The 17,998-nt window shown below is 41.4% G+C and overlaps 1 protein-coding gene across 49 annotated transcripts in view; it reads left to right on the top strand.

Annotated features, from left to right (window-relative positions):
- PHF21A (PHD finger protein 21A) overlaps window positions 1-17,998 on the top strand; it is a 196,341-nt gene that overhangs the window by 148,096 nt on the left and 30,247 nt on the right. For 21 of the 49 annotated variants that reach the window (XM_055281781.2, XM_063640902.1, XM_063640871.1 and 18 more), the window contains 3 exons: window positions 6,026-6,277; window positions 7,489-7,578; window positions 11,774-12,067. In XM_055281781.2, the coding sequence (XP_055137756.1) occupies window positions 6,026-6,277; window positions 7,489-7,578; window positions 11,774-12,067 (636 nt within the window). The remainder of the gene's footprint in view (window positions 1-6,025; window positions 6,278-7,488; window positions 7,579-11,773; window positions 12,068-17,998) is intronic. The other 28 variants (XM_063640874.1, XM_063640873.1, XM_063640899.1 and 25 more) reach the window with 4 other exon arrangements.

The following is a 17,998-nucleotide window of genomic DNA, read 5'->3' on the forward strand; positions in this document are numbered from 1 at the left end:
TGTTTACCTGAAAGGAGTGTGGTAGAATTCATTGTTTCCTGTTACATAGGAGTTTTCTGTCTTAACCCATGGAAACATCCTGTTCAAGTAACATTTTATGTTATAAAAATCAAAGGAGGCTAGGCACAGTGGCACATACCTGTAATCCCAACACTTTGGGAGGCTGAGGTGGTTGGATCACTTGAGGTCAGGAGTTTGAGACCAGCCTGGCCAACATGGCAAAACTCCATCTCTACTAAAAATACAAAAATTAGCCACGCGTGGTAACATATACCTGTAATCCCAGCTCCTCAGGAGGCTGAGGCATGAGAATCACTTGAACCCGGGCAACAGAGGTTCCAGTGAGCCGAGATCATACCACTGCACTCCACGCTAGGCGACAGAGCAAGACTCTATCTCAAAAAAAAAAAAAAGAAAAAAATCAAAGGAAGCATTTCCAAAATATAATAGCTTTTCCTTTCCCTGGTAGTCTGTGTTGCTTTGGGATGGTGGATGGTAAGAGGCCCAGGGCTACCTCCAAAACAGTGTTGCACAGCACCTCTCCATCCGGTAGCCCACCTGATATGTTTAATTGATTTGGCCAACCTTTTTTAAATATTGTTTTATTTAATGCAAATGTTTAATGTTAAAAACCAAAAAGATCCTCCGAGTTTTTGGTTTTTGAGCTTACAGGTAAACTACAAATCTGGTTTTTGGTTTTTGTTTGTTTGTTTTTGAGACAAGATCTGGCTCTTTCACCCAGGCTGGAGTGCAGTGGCACAATCTCAGCTCACTGAAACCCCCGCCCCAAGCCATCCTCCCACCTCAGCCTCCGGGGTAGCTGGGACTACAGGCACAGGCCACCATGCCCAGCTAATTTTTGTATTTTTTTGTAGAAACAGGGTTTCACCATGTTTGCCAGGCTGGTCTCAAACTCCCGAGCTCAAGTGATCCACCCACCTCGGTCTCCCACAGTATTGGGATTACAGACATGAGCTGCTGTGCTTGGCACTACTAACCTATTTATTGGTACTACCAATCTATGTGGTAGATTCTGGTGTACAAAGAGCAATGGTCCCTGCCAAAAGTCTGGTATATCGTTATTAATAATTTTTATTCATTCTGTAAATATTTGTGGAGTTCCTACTGTGTGCTAGCACTGTTCTAGGTAATGTGGAGACTAAATTCACAAATCAGAGAGTTTCTATTTTCCAGAATTTAAAAAATTTAAGATGTAGAGAAATTTTGAGGACAGAGTAATTTTGACTAGAGGGATCAGAAAGTACTTGTCAAGGAGGGTTGCATCTGAGCAGGGCCCTGTCAGATGAATGGGATTTCAGTGATAGAGCATAGGGGAAAGAGCTTCACAGGTATAGAGAGTGGTATGAACAAAATGATGGAGTCAAAAAAGTAAATGCATGCCCTGGGAATCGTAAGTAGGCTGGTGTGGTTGGAGTGTGTCATCCACGAAACGATGGACAGGAGATAAGGCCAAGCCCTCCAAAGCATGCCAAAACTTCTGGGTTTTTTAACAGTCATAGGGAAGTCTAAAGGTTCGTGAGGGCGAGGACAAATGGGAGGTTATATATGGCATATATTAAATACACAACTTCAGAAAGAATTAAATATTAAGTAGCAATCAGGGGCCAGGAGGAGATGCTAAGAGGAGAAAGCTTTTTATTCTAAGTCGGGTGATTGGCATATACCAAGGCATAGAGGAAGCAATGAGGAATTCTTTTTGGGAGAGGGAATGGGAACAGTTTGCTTTACTTAGTTAACGTCAACTCATGCTTATATGTATATTTTAAAAGTTTTCCAATCTACAGAAAAAGTGAAAGAATAGAACAGTTAAATACAGTTGTACTCTCCAACCTATATTCACAGCCCTCTAATTTTTAATGGCATAATGCAAATGTAAAGAAGAAAGCCGTTAATAAAACCAAATGGAAAACAAACCTTTGGAGACAAAAAAGGGAAAAGGGTTCTATTTGTGGTTGTTTTGAGTATACAACATGACTGCATTCAAAATTAAACCAGCAAAATAATATAAAATAGATATGGAGGTTACTTAGATCCCATAGTAATAATCCCTTAAATTCTAATTTGTATATTGGAGTTCATCTGTTTTATTTTATTTTTTTTCTTTGAGACAGGTTCTCACTGTATCACCTAGGCTGGAGTGCAATGGTGCAATTATGGCTCACCTCAGCCTTGACCTCCCAGGCTTAGGTGATCCTTCCACCTCAGCCTCTCAAGTAGTTGGGACTACAGGTGTGTCACCATGCCCAACTAATTTTTATATTTTTTGTGGAGGCCGGGTTTCACTATGTTGCCAAGGCTGGTCTCAAACTCCTAGGCTTAAGTGATCCGCCACCTTAGCCTCCCAAAGTGCTGGGATTATAGGTACGACCCACTATGTCCAGCCTGAGTCCATCTGTTTTAAATCAATACTCATATTTGGCAAACAACAATAACTTAGCAAATAAATAAATAAATAAATAAAAAGGATTTTGCTATTGGCAGTATTTGCCATGCCATGTATTTCTGCATTAACTTCTAGCTCATGCAATTTGGGTTTTGTCAAAATAAAGGACCCCTTTCATGAAACTGTGGAGAAATAGCTACCTTCTCTTAAAGATGATCATACTTAGACACTGTTAACTAGCTAAAAACAAATCACAGCTTTCATATAAATAAATCTCTTGGTTGGGTGTAGTGGCTCACGCCTGTAATCCCAACACTTTGGGAGGCCGATGTGAGAGGATTACATGAGGGCAGGAGTTCTAGACCAGCCCGGGCAACATAGCAAGATCACGTCTCTACTAAAAATAAAAAAAATTAGCCAGGTGTGGTGGCACCTGCCTTTAGTCCAAGGTACTCAGGAGACTGAGGTGGGAGGATTACTTGAGCCCAGGAGGTCAAGGCTGCAGTGAGCTGTGATTGCGCCACTGCACTCTAGCCTGGGTGACAGAGTGAGACCCTGTCTCAAAAATAAATAAACAACAACAATAATAAGAATTTGTTGTTGGACACCTTTCTTCTCTATGTCTCTTCTTCCTCCTTGCAGAACAGTTCAGACATTTTCGTTAGACTTGGATTTCAAAGTTCTAAATTCCTTTTGTCATCTAAACCCAGGAGTTTGGTTTGTGTTCCCTAATACTTGGGAAAGAAGCACCACCAGACTAGGGGTAAAGATCTAAGCACTACCTGGGTCTTGGTGTCAATAAACAGTAAATATATTCTTCAAAAAGTTTTCACTGAAGCTTACAGTACTAGGTCTTGTGCCTGTATACTAGACAAACAGGTATGTAGATGCTAGAAATCATGTAGTGGAATCAGCCATAACCGTAGTTGTAAAATAAAAGAAAACTTCTAACCTAAGATGTGAACAAACTTGTTAGGTTTCAGTGTTTTTAAAGTGTTGGATTAATGGTAAGTGTATAATTCAGGTGAGTTTGAGGCTTTAGTCAGTATTTTGTAGAATCATCAGTTTAGAGTTATTCAAAATATTGATGATTTACTTAAACAAAAGTACATTGACTTCTCTTAAAGCAGTAACAACATGCGTGTCTTTAAAATCCATGTCAGTGAGTTCTGACTAGAGCTTTACTCCCACAATCCACGGTAGCACTGGATTGAACGCCATCTGGTGTGACTGGATCACCACTTCAGAAGTTCTTTAAATCGACATGTTTTAAATGGAAAACAAGGGCTAATACACTGTGGTAAAAACGCTTGCTGCAAATTGCTGATAATGCAGTCAGTCCTTGCTGTTATTCCATTTCTAATAATAAATAGCATTTGGCTTTTATTTGGTTTTCATCACTGATTCGAAGATAGATGATGATCCACTGTACCCCAAAATAAATATCAATGTTCCCCCTGATTTCACATTTAAGGAGGCAATGGCAAACAGAATAAGCCACTTAGCGAAGAGGAAACAAAGATTTGGATGGTGATCTTAAAAGATTAGATAATATGTGTATATGCGCATAAGGCAGAAAAATAGAGATAAGTAATTCCCCAGAAGCAAACAACTTAATACCCCAAAGTAGGAAAGCATAGACACTGAAATAGAAATTCATAAGAGAAGTTGTCCAGATGTGTTTCCGAGAGAATGGAGGTACTTGTCACTGGTCTTGCACAGTGATAGAACTTTCTGTGATGTTGGGAATGCTGTCTATCTTCACTGTTCAGTTCGGTCACTACTAACCACATGTGACTTTTGACATTTGAAATGTTGCTAGTGCAACTGAGGAGCTGATGTTTTAATTTTGTTTTTGTTTTAATTAATTTAATTAATTTAGTTTTTATTTTTATTTATTTATTTTTTTTGAGACGAAGTCTCACTCTTGTCACCCAGGCTGCAGTGCAATGGTGCGATCTCGGCTCACTGCAGCCTCTGCCTCACGGGTTCAAGTGATTCCCCTGCCTCAGCCTCCCGAGTAGCTGGGATTACAGGCGCCTGCCACCACACCTGTCTAATTTTTTTTTTTTTCTTTTTGAGACAGAGACTCACTCTCTCACCTGGCTGAGGGCAGTGGCACGATCTCTGCTCACTGCAACCTCCGCCTCCCAGGTTCAAGCAATTCTCTTGCCTCAGCCTCCCGAGTAGCTGGGATTACAGGTGCCTGCCACCAGGCCTGGCTGATTTTTGTATTTTTAGTAGAGATGGGGTTTCGCTATGTTGGCCAGTCTGGTCTCGAACTCCTGACCTCAGGCGATCCGCCCGCATCGGCCTCCCAAAGTGCTGGGATTACAGGCATGAGCCACCGCACCTGGTCTACTTTTTATATTCTTAGTAGAGATGGGGTTTCGCCATGTTGACCAGGCTGGTCTCGAACTCCTGACCTCAGGTGATCCACCCGCCTCGGTTTCCCAAAGTGCTGGGATTACATGTGTGAGCCACTGCGCCTGGCCAATTAATTTCCTTTTAAATAGCAACTTGTGGCTATTGGCTGCCAAATCAGACAGTGCAAATATGCAGTAAAGGTGAAGTAGTATCAAAATCAGAATCGATGAGTTTGACCAGATAAATTTCCATGTTCCTGAAATGTCGATCTATCTCCAGATGGATGTTTAGGCCGTGTAATGAGTTTGTTTATATTTTTTTGTTTGTTTTGTAACTGATTCCTTTAATTATTCTAGTAAAAAGTCTAGAAAAGTACAGCTTCAATGCCGCAATAGCACGTAAGGAGCATCAGTCGAGTCCTCTCACCTCAGTTCATCTTCTGATCTCTCAGGCTTTTAAAACTCAGATGTTTGTTTTCACCTTGTCATGTTTCATTGCATCTTTGATCACTTTTGCAGCAGTTCTCCAGAGAAAAGATTATAGGTAGTAACTCATAATATCCCTTTGGTATCAAGAACTGGTATTTACCATATACTCGTTGGCTAATATGTTTCATTATCTGGAGCTTGGGACTCATTGCCTCCAGGGTAGCTGCCTCAGAGGCGACATGCTAATCCTTATGTGAGTTTCCCTTCCTTCTCTCCAGGGTGACACCATAAAAAAGAAAGAAAGAAAGAAAAAGACACTGTCCTTTTACCCCAGCCTTTGTGTCTCAGGAAGCAGATATCCAGAATTATATGGTGGCTTTCTTCATATTGGTGAGGTTGTAGCAGTTAGGATAGAGACGATATGTACCTCATTGATTTGCAACTAGTACAAAGTTTAAATTAATTGACAGCAAGCAAAGAATTAGAAAAACTAAAAGAAATAAGTATACTCACATTCTGTATCTGTACACCTACCCCATTTGTTGTTGAAAACCCTGTGCCTGAATTAGTCTGCAGTTATTACTATGAACTTACCCATTTACAAGTGACACCAATATGAGAACTCTTGAAAACTAGAGATTGCCTTTCTCTGTAGTGAGGAGTGTGCTGTATGTACACAAAAGAAATGTCGTTCTACAGAGAAACTTGATTATGAGAATTATTATTTTGTTTTCTTCCAAGGTTTAGCAGCATATTGTTTAGTGGGATTTAGTTTATTATTTAGTTTAGATTTAGTATCCTAATATCTGTTTTCCCTGTCTCCTAGAAGACTGTAACTACAGCTTCTATGATTACCACAAAGACACTACCTCTCGTCTTGAAAGCAGCAACTGCGACCATGCCTGCCTCTGTGGTGGGCCAGAGACCTACCATTGCTATGGTGACCGCCATCAACAGTCAGAAGGCTGTGCTCAGCACTGATGTGCAGAACACACCAGTCAACCTCCAGACGTCTAGTAAGGTCACTGGGCCTGGGGCAGAGGCTGTCCAAATTGTGGCAAAAAACACAGTCACTCTGGTAAGCCAGCAGCTGCTCCTCGTGTGTGATCACATGAGAAGGTTAGGCTATGCATTTGTATAGTATATCCCTTCTCGGCTCCTGCTGGACTTCTCAGTTTCCATCATTCTTCTAGCATACCAAATTCCCCTTTGGGGCCGACAAGGGAATATGGCATTTCTGCTGTCTGCTCAAATCACTACAGAAGCGTCCTGACACCAAGGACCAAATTCAGTGCATTAGCTGAGGTCCAAGTATGACTTGATTTTAGGGGAAAGGTCTCCTTCACAGAGGCATACACACTGTTTCATTTATCTCTGCCTCTCCCTTCCCTCTCTGTACAGTGTTTTCCTGTGAAACTTGAGTGCTTAAACTCTCTTGTGCTGTATTACTGCCTTGGTGAAAACTCCCTGATGATTCTTTTAGTTTTAATAGCTCTTAAAATTGATTGTACCCAGAAAGTACTGGAGTTAGTTGAGGCACTTTAAAAATATTCAAGAAACTCACAAATTAACCGTGTCAGTGCCCAAGTTTTGTTCAGGAAAAAAAAAAAATCCCGTTAAGGAGGAAGTACTTGAACAAGAATTTTCATGAGAGTTCTAGGATCGAGCCATTTAGAAAACTGATATTCTCAGAAGCTTGGGAGAAATATATCTAAATTTTGATGTAAAATTCCCTTAAAATGGCACCTAAGAGCTCTTGGTGGCTTTTGAATAATACCAGTGGTGAGTGAAACTAGAGAGCAATAAAATGAAGCTTCACCACCTACCCAGGAATCCTTAGAGAAGCAACCAGGTCACTCAACCAAATACTGAGAGTTAGAAAATTTTCTATAGGAATAAAGCCATTCACTATAAGCTTATATCAGGAAAAAGCCTACTTGGCTAAGCAGCAAGTTTGATTTTACTTTGGATCCAGTCTTGACTTTTAAAATATGTTAATGCAAAAGTTCTTGAGTGTCAAAGAGAATTGTCTAAGATTTACTGAGCCTGCTATGTTCTCCATTAGGTGTAGGAGGAAACAGAAGCGTGGTTGGTTCATTTTATAGGGTAAAGCACGCAGGTGGGAGAGTTAAAAAGTTTCCTAGTGCAGTGTTAATTCAGATGATTAACTTACGATGAAAGCTTGTAGAAAATATTGTCTGATCCAAAGAATAGTGATGCTAAAAATACTAGCTTTGATATTGAAGAGTAATTGTTCTCTCTGGTTTATTTATCTTCCTCATTTTTTAGCAGGTTCAGGCAACACCTCCTCAGCCCATCAAAGTACCACAGTTTATCCCCCCTCCTAGACTCACTCCACGTCCAAACTTTCTTCCACAGGTGAGTAAACCAATGACAAGCTCAATGATAGGTTAGATGGGACAAAAATCCTCATGGGCTCTTTCTAAGTAGCCTGTAATGGGGCTTGTCAGCCCAGCTGTCTATCCCGCTTAGCTAAACATTCTGACTGTTGATTTCTGTACCATGAAGAAGCTTATTTTGTCATCATGGTTTATTAGCAATGACCAAAGGCAGTAACAGGGGGTAGTAAAGGAGAGGGACATTTTCTAAATTTAAAATAATTAAAACCATTATAAACCTTAAACTTACTAGAAGAATTTAGCCAAAGTCTGCCTGGCAGTGGGGAAAGAATGCAATTAACACTTATTTCTTTCCTACATGCCAGAAAGAGTAGGGAAGGAAACAACAGCTAAACCAACTAGTAGAAACCATTCTTCAGTTCTACCCTGGAAAGTGATGGTTTTGATCATCATGCTTAAAGGCAAAGCCTTGCTTCTAAAGGCTTAGGCTAGGGGTCTGTACAGAGGACCTTCTCCCTAGGCCCGAGCAGCTCTGCATGACCATATTCTCCTGAGAGTGTTCTTCCAGCAATTAGGCTAACTTTCACCATTCCCAATGCAAAATGTCAAGATTTCCCCATTCTGGACCTTGAGGAGTGTTGACTTCCTTGGTAGAAAGGCTGAGAGTTCCTATCTGAGGCCCTAGTTTTCAGACAAAGGGAGAAGAAGGAGTTTTGTGGTCAGTAGTGTAAATGATTTCCAAATAGCCTCTGGGGAGAGGATGGGCAGTGCTAATATGAGATAAGATGATTTCACTTGTTTATCAGATAAATCCTTAATAAATACCTTAATAAATACCTCAGAGGGTAGTCTGAGAGCACATGGGAGGGATACCAGCCTTTTTTTTTTTTTTTTCAATGGAGTCTCACTCCCATCGCACAGGCTGGAGTGCAGTGGCACAATCTAGGCTCACTGCAATCTCCACCTCCTGGGTTCAAGTGATTCTCCTTCCTCAGCCTTCCAAGTAGTTGGGGATTACATGCATGCACCACCACGCCCAGCTAATTTTTGTATTTTTAGTAGAGACGGGGTTTTGTCATGTTGGTCAGGCCTGTCTCAAACTCCTGACTTCAGGGTGATCCACCTGCCTCGGCCTCCCAAAGTGCTGGGATTACAGGCCTGAGCCACTGCGCCTGGCCTACCTGCCTATTTTTAAGAGTATTAGAGAAGGTTCCTTCAAGCTTTCTTTGATGAGTTGACATTCAGTCTGACCTAAAATCCTAGCTGAGTTAGCCTGATAAAACTTTGAAAGAAGAATAAAAATGTCCCAGGCAGAGGACAGAACATGTATGTAGTTCCAGGGTGGAGAAATGCATTAAGTTTAAAGAACCAAAGGAGGTTTGCTGTGGCTGAGCACAGAGGGCCATGTGGCTCATGCAGGCTAGAGTGAGTTAGAGTTGAGGTTGGAGAAGTCCACTAGGGCCAGAGCTGGTGGAACCTTGTAGGCTATGCAAGAACCTGGGCCTTATCCTAGGAGCAGCAGGCATTCGTTAAAGCATTTTCAAGCAAGCACTTGATGTGGTCAGATTTAGGTTTTAGAAAGTTCCTTCTTGCCTCTGTGCAGAGAATAAATTGGGGACGGTCAAGACTGTGGGCAGGAAGAACAGTTAAGACATTGTCAGTAATGGTAATAGCCAATGTTTAGAGAGTCTTGCTACATATTAGGTACTATGCTAGGCACTTTACGTGGAGTATCCATTTTAATTGTTACAGCAACCCTATGCAAATAGGTATTACTCTTTTTAGGGTAAGGAATCTAAGGTTTAGTCCATGTTTTTCAAACAGTGGATCATGGCCCACTTGTTGTGAAAGCAATTTAGTGGATTGTAACCAGAGTGTTTAAATAAAATGAATAGAATAGAATAGAATATGAACTATTAAGAGTACATAGCACATACTGTCTTCTCTATTTCAGAAAGTTTTTGTTTTTAGAGGTACATGTCTATAGGTGCATGCTGATTACAGAGTAAAATATATTTCTTACTGTTAGTCAGTAGCACCCACCATAGGGTTGTTTTAAGTTCAGTCAGACATTCATACCGACAAGACTTTCATGGGCCACACTTGGCACCAGTCTACTTGGAACGATACAGGACAGAAACCACAGCTTGTGAGCAAGATAGCATCAGACATTTGTCTTCAGTGAGTCCATACAGCAGTCCCTACAGCTGTCCAAGGATAGCTCAGGTGTAAGGAAATAAGCTTCTTATCTAAGACTGTGGGAAAGCCACCTTGGCATAGAAGCCTTATGCCCACAGGAGCCAATGTATCTTATAAAAACTACATAGGCATGGCTTCAAGGTCCCCACAATGGATGTGCCCAAGTTATGAGAGTCACCCCACTTAGGGAAGCCCAAATCATGGGGTCCCCTCAAGCCCATCCAGATTTGATTTAGCAGTAAGGGATTTTTTTTTTTTTAAGACAGGGCCTCACTCTATCACCCAGGCTGGAGTGCAGTGGCGCTATCTCAGCTCACTGCAACCTCCGCGTCCCAGGTTCAAGCAATCCTTATGTAGGCTCTCAAGTAGCTGGGATTACAAGTGTGTGCCACCATACCTGGCTAATTTTTGTATTTTTAGTAGAGACAGGGTTTCACCATGTTGGCCAGGCTGGTCTCAAACTCCTGGCCTCAAGTGGTCCACCAGCCTCAGCCTCCCGAAGTGTTGGGATTACAGGTGTGAGCCACTGTGCCCGGCTAGTAAAGGGTCATTTTTATCATAAGCAGTGTTGCCTGGTAATATAGTTGACATTCTTATTTCCAGGAGAGCAGAGCTAAAGAGTTAATTGAAGGTCAAGCTTCATGCATAAGGGGAAAGTGTTTTGCCCACAGGGTCACAGTTTTAAAAGTTTGAAAAATACTGGCTTATGGTTGGGTGCGGTGGCTCACACCTGTAATCCCAGCACACTGGGAGGCCGAGGCGGGTGGATCCTGAGGTCAGAAGATTGATACCATCCTGGCCAACATGATGAAACTGCCTCTACTAAAAATACAAAATTAGCTGGGCGTGGTGGCATGTGCCTGTAGCCCCAGCTACTCGGGAGGCTGGGGCAGGAGAATCACTTGAACCTGGGAGGCGGAGGCTGCTGTGAGCCGAGATCGCGCCACTGCACTCCAGCCTGGCAACAGAGCAAGACTCCATCTCAAACAACAACAACAACAAAAACAAACAAACAAAAAAACCTGGCTATTAAAAATCAAGTATGTTACCTCAGGTTACACGGCCAGTGAGTGGTAGAACCAGGATTTGAACCCAAGCAAGGCTGACCTCATGTTTTTAACTGTAACTTTTTTTCACTATTTTTAGTGAGCCAAACATAAGCTAGGATAGTAGATAGTGGAGTGAGGATAGAAGTAGACAGATTTGAGAAGTATTTAGAGAGTAGAGGGTGGGGTAGGAATCATCAAGAGTGATTCCAAAATTTGTCAAGAAAAGGGCACTTACTGAGGCAATTATAGGAGGAAGAGAAGATTGGAAGAAGAAATTAATGAGTCTTAGACATGTTGATTTTGAACTTTTGAGATATTCAAGTTGAATATAACTCTGAAGTTCAGGAAGTGTCTCAGGTTCTGAGGTAAAAGTGTGAAAGTCTTCAGTACATAGATGGTAATTGAAGCCATGAGATGGGCAAAAGCTCCTAAGAATAATGAGAACATTGGGAAGAAAAGGGGTGCCAGGGAAAAAAATCCTAAGAAATACTCACATTTAGGATGAGGCAGAGGAAGAGTAAGCCCACAAAGGAGACTAAGAGGAGGAGTGGCCAAGAACAGGGAGTTAGAGGGCCAGAAATGGGGGTGCACTGAAGCTGTGGATAGGAAGAAATTTCAAATGTGAGTTAAGGCTATTGGCAACATTATGACTATACTGTGCACAAGTTCTGGGTGGGACCAGTCTCTGGATTAGGCCTTTGACCTCAGCTGGAAGAGGTGGCATGGTGTAGAAGAGGGAGCTCAGGATTTAGAATCAAAAGCTATGTTCTAGGGTGAGGTTTTGACCTCAAGAGCTGATGAGTCTTGTATAAGATTATATGCCCTGAGGTCTATAGAATTAATATACCAAAATGAACATTAATAAGTGTATTAAATACCATTTCGTACATAGAGTGTGGAAGATTTGCTTTTATAGGACTTGAGCAGCTTAAGTAATACAATAATTATTCTCTCTTTCCCCTATAGGTTCGACCCAAGCCTGTGGCCCAGAATAACATTCCTATTGCCCCAGCACCACCTCCCATGCTCGCAGCTCCTCAGCTTATCCAGAGGCCCGTCATGCTGACCAAGTTCACCCCCACAACCCTTCCCACATCCCAGAATTCCATCCACCCCGTCCGTGTCGTCAATGGGCAGACTGCAACCATAGCCAAAACGTTCCCCATGGCCCAGCTCACCAGCATTGTGATAGCTACTCCAGGGACCAGACTCGCTGGACCTCAAACTGTACAGCTTAGCAAGCCAAGTCTTGAAAAACAGGTACAGGCAGAGTATGTACCTGCTCTGGGCTGTAGCCTTGCCATTGAGGCATATGGCTGCTGGGCTTTCTCTAAATACATTTTCTCAAGGGCTCTTCATCTCACCACCATTGTCAGTAAGCTGTCGCTTATGTGCGATAATTCATCCACGTGCAGAAGGGTCGTTCTTACTGAAGAAAATTGGTTTGCTTTTCCCACCATCCCCTCGTAGATGGGCTGGGATTCCTGTGTGAGTGAGCTCCCCCTGGTGGTTCTGATGTGGAAATTCACAGACAGGCTGTGCTGCCCTCCGTCAGTAAGCACAGATGAGGTAGTAAACAGAAAACGCCATGTTAGTTTCGGCCCAGTAAGAATCCAGGTGAAGATAGGACTGTGAAAGTCAGGAAGAATAAACAAAACAGGGAAAGGGATTTCATTTCAAAGACTTTTCTTTGATTGCTACAGATAATGGGGAGCCAAACAAAAAAAAATTAAAATTTCCAAAAAGCATTCTTTTAACTTTAGAGGATGCAGATATTTTAGCTCAAATATTGAAACATTTCATTTATATTTCCTGAAGTCAGATTTTATCTTAAAAAGCGAGGCTAGAGACATACAAGTAACCTGCAAAAATACATGAAGGTTCTGTAGCAGAAAGACCTCTGAAAACAACAAGAAGGATTTATAGGCAGTCACCGTATCCTATTTGAAAAACGACTAGTGATGAGAAAGAAGAATTTGGCAAAGAAAAGCATTCTCTCTCAAGAAAGTTGCTTTAAAAAGTCATCGACCTATTTCTAATTATTCAGTCTTGACTTCTCATTTATCTGAAAATAGTCTGTGGTGATCCTGAATCTTCTGCTTCTGGATGGACCATGATTCAGAGAGGCTGTTCAGATGCTGCCTGCTGCCTTAGTCTTCTTGAGCAGAGGAACCTATGCATAGGGTACTAGGCCTTAAACCCAGGCAGCTCACAAATGCGGCAGACCTTGCACTCAAGAAGCTAGGTATCAAACTGTGCTTAGGAAACACAAGAACACATCTCAATTCCTGGGGAACCTATTCAAACCCCAGGAAGTGCTTTGAGAAACATTCAGAAATAAATTATTATTATTATTATTAGTAGTAGTAGTAGTAGTAGTAGTAGTAGTAGTAGTATTTTGAGATGGAGTTTCACTCTTGTTGCCCAGACTGGAGTGCAATGGCACGATCTCAGCTCACCGCAACCTCCGCCTCCCAAGTTCAAGCGATTCTCCTTGCCTTAGCCTCCTGAGTAGCTGGGATTACAGGCGTGAGCCACCACGCCTGGCTAATTTTGTATTTTTAGTAGAGACAGGGTTTCTCCATGTTGGTCAGCTGATCTCAAATTCCCAACCTCAGGTGACCTGCCTGCCTCAGCCTCCCAAAGTGGTGGGATTATAGGCATGAGCCACCACGCCCAGCCCAGAAATAAATTATTTACACATATTTTAAAACAGAAAATTTTAAACTTATTGACAGCAGAACTTTGGTATTAAACTACTGAGAGTCAGACGCTCAAGCTTAGGAGTTTGGGTGGGGACCTGTTGTTTTGCGCTGGCTCTCAAAGAACCTCTGAGGAGCCTCAGTGTTCCACAGAACCTGGTTTCACAACACTATTTTAGGTTATTAAATATTATTTCTCTTTACCTCTTTTTTTGATAAAGATATTTTTAGGAGACAAATTGTTTTGGTTTCATTTTATTTTTACATTTATGATTACAAAGATAATACAAGTTCATTTTTAAAACAGATTCAAACATTACAAAAATATAAATTGTAGAAAGTGCTTTTCCCCATAATTTAAAGAGGGAGTTAACTTTTATCATAATTTTACCCCCAAGAGTTAATTACTATTAACAGTTTAGATTATATTCTTACAGATATATTTTTTTCTGTTTTTGACACAAAGTTTTACTCTTGTCACCCAGGCTGGAGTGCAATGGTGGGATCTCAGCTCACTGCAACCTCCACCTCCCGGATTCAAACAATTCTCCTGCCTCAGCCTCCCAAGTAGCTGAGATTACAGGTGCCCGCCATCTCACCCGGTAATTTTTGTATTTTTAGTAGAGACAGGGTTTCACCATGTTGGCCAGGCTGGCCTCAAACTCCTGACCTCAGGTGACCCACCTGCCTTGGCCTCCCAAAGTGGTGGGATTACAGGTGTGAGCCACCATACCCGGCCCCCAGATATTTTCTATGTACGTGTAAAACATTTTTAAAGCAAAAACCAAAATCAAACTGTATATTTTGTAATTTGTTTTTTTCCCTACTTTAATAGATCTTAAACATCTTTTCCTGTTGTGGCCTCCATGTTGATAGAGCTTTTTATTTTAATTATAATATTATAAAAAGATATCCTTGAAATCTTAAGAATTAAAATAATTTCTTAAGATTTGTAGCAGTAAATTTCATGTTCTCTCTCTCTCTTTTTTTTTGAGACAGAGTCTTCCTCTGTCGGCCAGGCTGGAGTGCAGTGGTGCGATCTCGGCTCACTGCAAGCTCCGCCTCCCGGGTTCATGCCATTCTCCTGCCTCAGCCTCCCAAGTAGCTGGGACTACAGTCGCCTGCCACCATGCCTGGCTAATTTTTTTTTTTTTTTTTTGAGGCGGAGTCTTGCTCTGTCGCCCAGGCTGGAGTGCAGTGGCGCAATCTCGGCTCACTGCAAGCTCCGCCTCCCGGGTTCACGCCATTCTCCTGCCTCAGCCTCTCCGAGTAGCTGGGACTACAGGCGCCCGCCACCACGCCCGGCTAATTTTTTGTATTTTTTTAGTGGAGACGGGGTTTCACTGTGGTCTCAATCTCCTGACCTCGTGATCCACCCGCCTCGGCCTCCCAAAGTGCTGGGATTACAAGCGTGAGCCACCGCGCCCGGCCTAATTTTTTGTATTTTTAGTAGAGACAGGGTTTCACTGTGTTAGCCAGGATGGTCTCGATCTCCTGACCTCGTGATCCTCCCGCCTCGGCCTCCCAAAGTGCTGGGATTACAGGCATGAGCCACCGCGCCCGGCCGATGTTCTCTCTTCTTTTTGTTCTAATAAAGGAATTCAGTCATTGTTATCTTAGTTTGCTGGGCAGCCTGGCATAATAGTCTTAGACGTTACCAAGCCCGACCAGCAGAGACTCTCTTTAGACTAGATTGCATTCTCAGGATTCTCTTACTTCATATCTTTCAACTATCCTTCTTTTCTATTTATCTTTCATTTCCAGTATCACATTTATAGCCAGTAAGAGATCTCATAGATTATAGAGCTAAAGGTAAAACAATGTAATGTATGTAGCCATGGAAGAACCTGTTCACACGTGTTCACAGAGTTACCAAACTCGTATCCAACGTTCTCTCTATGACCAGGCTAAGTAGGTTCCCTTTTGCTTTCTGCTATTCCCTTTAGATGATAACATCATTCATTTAATAAAAATGTGTTAAGTGCCAGTTGCTATGCTGCATGCGACGTCTATATATAAGGTGGATAAACTAAAGCCTGTACCCTCACGGAACTCAGTTTCTAGTGTGTTTGGAGCAGGTGCTGAGGCTGTGTCTCCAGGGAAGGAAGCATGGCCTCCCACATTGACACAGGAATGGGAGAAGGCAATGCCAGTTATAACAGCAGTGGTCTCACGTGTCCTTCCCCTGTCAGACATAACCAACTTCCTTATCCACCCCAGATAAGAGATCTTCTCCCTTATTAGAAACTACATTACATTGTGTCTCGGAGAAAACAAGTGATAGGGTTTAAAAATCTTTGAAGCTGAAGACTCGTTTTAGACAGAAAAGTAGACGAAGCCAGAAGACTTACGATATAGCCTTCACGTCGCCTCCCCTGTCCTTGTCCTTTTCAGCGCTCTGAAGTGGGGCTAACACCTGTTGGTGATGAAATGAAATAAGGTATTTAATGTTTATTAGACTATGCCTGATGGAGTTCTCAGGAATTGTTTCTTTCTTCTCCACCCCACTGCACACCCTGCAACAAAGACTTCTATGTATGTCGTCAATTCAGAGCTACTGAAAAAAATCCAAGGTTCTGTGGGGAAAAAAATTGCCACGTTACCATAAATATTTTTCATAGGAATCTGCACAGTATCTTTTAAAGAGGAGTACTTACAAGATAATATTATCCAGTGTATTATCTTCAAATTTCTGTTTTCCCTGTTAGTAAACCCGAGCTGATGCCTCCCCTTACCCCATTTTAATACTGGTGCTATAGTAGAGAAAATAGTTCCAAGTGACCAAACCATGGATTTTGCTTTGCCTTCAGTCCCAATCTATTTAACCTTGACTAACGAAATTATTTGGACATTTACTTGCACCTGCCTAACTTTGATTTTTCATGCAGACAAGTATATAAAGTATACTTGATTAACTTCATTCTAGGTTTGTGCAGAGTTTTTGGATTCTTTTATTATACCAAAAAGAACAGGAGTTGCAAATTCTAACAACTGTGGGTTCGAAGAGGAGATGTAAGTGAGTGAAACAGGCTAGGAGTAAACAACCGGACTTTTTATTTATTTTTCCACTTTCAGTGGGAACATGAGTATAAGAGATATCCCGCTTTTATTCTTAATTCCCCTTTAAAATAGTAAGACAAGCATGATAATAATTGACAATAGAAAATGGAAGAAACTGTGGCAAACTGCACAGTAATGTGCTTCATCTCAAGGAAGCAGCTGCTTCTTGGCAATAACAAACTTTTATCACATGGAGACTTTTTCAAGAAAAGCCTGAAATCCAGATGTTTTTAAAAGTTGCCTAGTTGTTAAAATACTGGTAACTGTTTAAACACCATATAGGCAGAAAATAACATCTGCAAGACAACTTCGAGTCTGCATAATGGTTTATAATCTCAGATAGAGACCAAACTTTAGATTCATCGAAGAGATAATCCAGGAATTCTTTTTTGTTTTCTAAATCCAATGTTTTTTTTAATTGAGGTGAAATCACATAAAATTAATCATTTTAAAATAACAGTTCAGTGGCATTTAGTATATTCACAGTATTGTGCAACCACCACTTCTATTAAGTTCCACAACATTTTCATTACCCCAAAATAAAACCCAGTATCCATTAAGCAATTATTTAACTTTTGCCCTCCACCCTGCCGCTGGCAATCACCAATCTGCTTTCTGTCTCTATAGATTTACCTGTTCTGGATACTTCATATACATAGAATCATACAATATGTGATCTCTTACATCTGGCTGCTTTCACTTAGCATGTTTTTGAGAGTCATCCATATGGTAATACGTATCAGTGCCCCCTTCTATTTTAAATGGCTGAATAATATTCCATGACATGTATATACCACAGTGTGTTTATTCCATCTCTTGATAGACCTAGGAAATCGTAAGACATTGGTTTGTTCCACTTTTTGGCTATTGTGCATAGTTCTGTTGTGAACATTCATGTGCAAGCATTTGTATGACTACTTGTTTTCAGTTCTTTGGGGTATATACCTAGGAGTAGAAATTGCTGGGTCATGCAGTAATTCTGCTCAACTATTTGAAGAACTGCCAAACTGTTTTCCACAGCAGCTGAGTCATTTTTCATTCCCAGCAGCAGTACATGAGCATTCCATTGTCTCCGCATCCTTACCGCACCTATTACTTTCCTTTTTGTTTTATTTATAGCCATTTCAGTGGGTGCGAAGTAGTGTTGATGTGCATTTCCCTAATGACTAATGATGCTGAGCATCTTTTCATGTGCTTGTTGGCCATTTGTACATCCATGGAAAAAGGTCTATTCAAATCCTTTGCCAATTTTTAAATTGGGTTATTTTTCTGTTGTTGAGTTGTAAGAGTTCTTTATATAATCTGGATACTAGACCCTTACCAGTTACATGATTTGCAAATATTTTCTCCTATTCTGTAGTTTGCCTTTTTGCTTTCTTAATACGGTTCTTTGATACACAGCTGATTTTTGTCTTGATACCCTACAACT

The sequence above is a fragment of the Symphalangus syndactylus genome, chromosome 6, assembly GCF_028878055.3.
Source record: "Symphalangus syndactylus isolate Jambi chromosome 6, NHGRI_mSymSyn1-v2.1_pri, whole genome shotgun sequence".
NCBI lineage: Eukaryota > Metazoa > Chordata > Mammalia > Primates > Hylobatidae > Symphalangus > Symphalangus syndactylus.